Source organism: Glossina fuscipes, unplaced genomic scaffold (assembly GCF_014805625.2).
Source record: "Glossina fuscipes isolate IAEA_lab_2018 unplaced genomic scaffold, Yale_Gfus_2 91, whole genome shotgun sequence".
NCBI classification, from domain to species: Eukaryota; Metazoa; Arthropoda; class Insecta; order Diptera; family Glossinidae; genus Glossina; species Glossina fuscipes.
The window spans coordinates 705,937-710,332 of NW_023998445.1; the positions used below are offsets into that span (position 1 = coordinate 705,937).

At 32.6% G+C, this 4,396-nt stretch overlaps 1 protein-coding gene across 1 annotated transcript; it reads left to right on the forward strand.

Annotated features, from left to right (window-relative positions):
- Nucleotides 1-1,238: 1,238 nt before the first annotated feature.
- LOC119638627 (peflin) lies at nt 1,239-3,704 on the forward strand. The gene is made up of 4 exons (XM_038035517.1): nt 1,239-1,278; nt 1,347-1,578; nt 2,577-2,720; nt 2,795-3,704. Exons 1-4 carry the CDS (start codon nt 1,267-1,269, stop codon nt 3,019-3,021), a joined length of 615 nt encoding a protein of 204 aa, XP_037891445.1. The 5' UTR covers nt 1,239-1,266; the 3' UTR covers nt 3,022-3,704.
- The last annotated feature ends 692 nt before the right edge of the window (nt 3,705-4,396 follow it).

Below are 4,396 nucleotides of genomic sequence, written 5' to 3' on the forward strand. Positions count from 1 at the left end.
CTTTCTTTTCATCGTGTATTTCACATTGAAGAATTCGAAGTTTTTTGTTCGTCAATTGCTTTAGCAAATTTCAATGAAAATTTTCACATCAGAAAATATGGTGCCAGAATAATAAATTTTTATCTAATTTAATCATTATTTACATATTTATTTTTTAATTTCATTTGCTTACACATATATTAAACTTTCTGAGACTGGCACTTCTGCAATATTCTAGAAATTCTTCGCATTTCCCCATAAAATATCTTCATTAAAATTTATTGAATTGGTGAACGTAAAAAAAAAAGTTTTTCAATACCAAAGAAAGGACATGACTCCCACCTACCTAGTGTTTGATTTTATTTATTTTGTTTTCATATAAAGACACCTATATGTATATTAAGAACAGAATTTCGAAATTCGTGTGCGCACTAGAATTAAATAAAATTATCAAAATTAAAAAAAAAAAGTTTTATAAACACAATGGTTTTGCAATTGGTGTAATAAAAGATAATTGTATTTCACGTCGTTACATTCGCAAAAAGGAACGAACATATTATACCCTTCTTTGCGTGTGGTGCAGATTATACATATCACAGTAAACTTACTTAAATAACTGGCCGCTATCTGTGCGCTGCCGTCGGTTAATTCATCAGTTGTATTAAAACTAGTTTCAAAATCATTCGACCTTATGGTGTTTTACGCAATACAAGCTATGCAATCAATTAGCTGAACGCTAGCAATATGCTCAGGGAATTTCTTGTACATGATCCAGAAATGGCTAAGATAATGATTCAAGAGAAGGCGAATCTTGCGAATACAAAAGTTAGAAAGGAATGAAATGAAAACACAACTTTACCGATAATATTGTGCCCCATCGATGCAAAATCTTTCAAAAAATTTAGTTGGCTGTGGTCACGCAGCATTCTTATAGCATAGCAATAATAAGCTATATTTAAAGACTCATCAGATATGGAAAGAAAATCAATAGCCGGAATCTCGATCAACACGTCTGACCTAATCCGGAACGATTTAGTGCCATCTACTCGTGCCTTTGTGATGATGTGAAATTCGTTTTTCTCAATTGACGTCTGCCTGTTTCGATTCCACAATTCGTCTTAGATATGAGTGCTGACAATTTCATGCATGAAATTACTCAGCTGATAAAATGCTTCATAATACGGCAACGAGATTAAGTTAATTCATAAACACAAACAATTAACTATTAATTTATTTTTTTTTATTAAATCAATTAAATTTCATAAAAAATTAAAATTTAAGTGAACAATGTCCTACGGTGTAAGTGGTGGGCAATTATTGAATCGAACAATTTTAAATCGTAATTTAATCTTTTTTGAAATGCATAGAGTGGAGGTTACAACCCCTATCAACCAGCTGGCGCTGGTTATAATGATGGATACTCAGCTCCTCCTGGAGCCTACCCACCTCAAAATGCTCAGGTCTCACCGGAAGCTCAAAGATGGTTTAATATGGTTGATCGTGACCGTTCCGGTAAAATTAATGCTGAAGAACTACAAAGGGCTTTAGTTAATGGGCGTGGCGAACATTTTTCCGACACGTCATGCAAACTAATGATAAGTAAGTAAGCTCTTTTTACGACAAGAATTTTTCAAAATGTGAAAAAATCAATAGTTTTTCGATATATTATTTTAATCTGCAGTCAGCCTCGCGAAAGCAAACTACTTTTGAAAGGCCTTTTACGCTCTGTTAATTGCTTAGCATCCATTTGCTAGCATCCGTTTATTACAAATCATATAAGTCACTTCAAATTGTTATTTGATTCTATTCTATTAAATTATTTTTTTATGTCTTTGTTATGCGTACACTATCGACGCTATAATTGCACGAAATTAATTCTATAAGGGTGTTCCACAAGTTTTTTCCGCTATGTATGAAATCGAGCCTTCTATGTTTGTAAATACGCAGTCTTATCCATTATAAACGAAAACGCATATTGAGACGAGTTTACGATATCCGCGACTTCGAAGCAATAGATAAAAAATTTGAACTATTTTATTAAATTATAATTTGTTTTGTTTCTTGTTGATTGATTGGGACCTCATTTAGATCATTTAGATGACGGTAACAAATACCAAGAAATAGCAAGTTCTGTCCATAATATTTTACGTAGGTTATAAACTGCAGATTCTTGCATATTGTTGGCATACAATAGGCTAGAAAAATCAAGTTTCGTGTTTCTTTCTCATGCAAGTACGAGCGTTCCAAATAGTAGTACCAAATGTAGGCAGATGAGCGACCGCACGTTGACGAAGAAGAGAGCTAACTGACCCTATTGATGCAAACTATACATAGTTATGAGTTCTCGTGACACACAAATATTCCCATAAGCGAAAGAAGATGGGCGCTAACTTGGAAAGAAAATCTTTGCCAGATAAAATTATTTGCCGACAGTTCCAAAACATTAAAGACATGACTTCACTAAAATTCCTCTCAATGCGAAAACAAAATAACTGATAACTTCGAAAAGACTTTGCAGAACGAATTATCATTTTCTTAGAATTAAAATTAATATATAAATGCAAGTAAAAATAAAATGAAATAAAATTTCTCCGCAGGTATGTTTGACAACGATGCCAGCGGCACCATTGACGTTTACGAATTCGAAAAACTGTACAATTATATCAATCAGTGGCTGCAAGTGTTTAAAACTTATGATCAAGATGGTTCGGGACATATTGACGAGAGTGAATTGAGTCAAGGTTTGTTACGTCATATGATTTAACCCTTTTTCATACAGTATTTTTTAAAATTTTTTTTATTTATTTTTATAAAGCTTTCATACAAATGGGTTTTCGCTTCTCGCCAGAGTTCATACAATTCCTGGTGAAAAAGAGTGATCCGCAAAATCGTAAAGAAGTATCCGTAGATCAGTTTATTGTAGTTTGCGTACAAATACAGCGTTTCACTGAGGCTTTCAGGCAGCGAGACACCCAGCAGAATGGGGTCATAACGATTGGATTTGAAGATTTCTTAACCGTAGCTCTTGGCTGTTCGGTTTGAAGACAAATACTGTAGAAATGCTTTATATTTTATGTAATAGTATAATGGAAAAATTCATCTTTATATGTATGCACGCCTTTTAAAAATTATTGCATTTGTATCGCTGTTTATTTGTATGGTATGCTTTGGTTTCCCTTTCTTAGTATTGTTTAATTTAAAAAAGACCACAATGTTTATACATTCTTTTTAATATGTTTTACTATGTAATTAAAATCACTGAAGTACAAAAAAAATCTTTCAATAACGTAACATCTTTCTGTTACTGCGAGTGAAATGGAAACAGATGATCGTAGGCTGAATTTTCTTGATTCGAATGACTAATCCACGAAGAGATCAATGCTGACATGGCTTTTTATGTAGAGTTCGACTATGTACTTCGAGTCTTACACCTACATAGAGTTCGCTTTAAGTTATTTTGACGTTTTCAGTTAATTTAGTGGTCAGCATTTTCCACCATTAAAAAAATCTGGTCAGTTGGTTACATTTATTTCATAGGTTCCTAGCATGATCAAGCATCTAAAATAATACGTTACGTATGGTACTAAGGCCACCATTGCCAAGTTTTAATTGCTTTTAAAACGTTCAGTGTCGAGCTTAGATTTATTATTGCAAAGCATACTAAATAATTTTCCAAAATAGTTCGATTCCGAAAATGCACTTGTTATATTAACCACCCTTGCTTGTTACAATATTTTTTGTTGTTTCAACCACGAAGTTACTATTCAACTAACTACGCGATCCGACAGACAGTCTAATCGTTCCGTTTTAAACTGTTTTCACTCGCCAGCTAAAGCTGTAGCATTTCTTTCAAAAAAGTAATGCCAGGAAAGTTCTACTAAAGATTTAAACAGATGATCGTAGGCTGAATTTTCTTGATTCGAATGACTAATCCACGAAATTTGGTTGAAATGTAATATATAATCTTTTTTATATAAATGTATCAAAAATATAAATTCATCTCCCCTTGTACGTCTCCTGAATAGTTTTATACAATTTTTATAGGCGTGGCATTCGATTTTATCCTATTTTCAAAAAAAAAAAGAATATTCTCTTTCCATATATATTCACAGAAATGGTTTGGTTGAAATGTAATATATAATCTTTTTTATATAAATGTATCAAAAATATAAATTCATCTCCCTATTTATTTATAGCACTAAGTCAGATCAGAACCTACTATGTTTATTTTCAGAGGTTTCTGTATTTCAACCGATTTTATAAATCGTGGAAGTTCGAGGGAAAACCGAATGATATGAACAAATCATCAAATTTTTGGTTTAAAAGACGTTAGAAGTGAAAAGCGAAGAACTGCAAAGTTTTGCTCATCTCTACAATAGTGCAATTCGCATAGTGCAATTCGCATGCGTACCCAAGC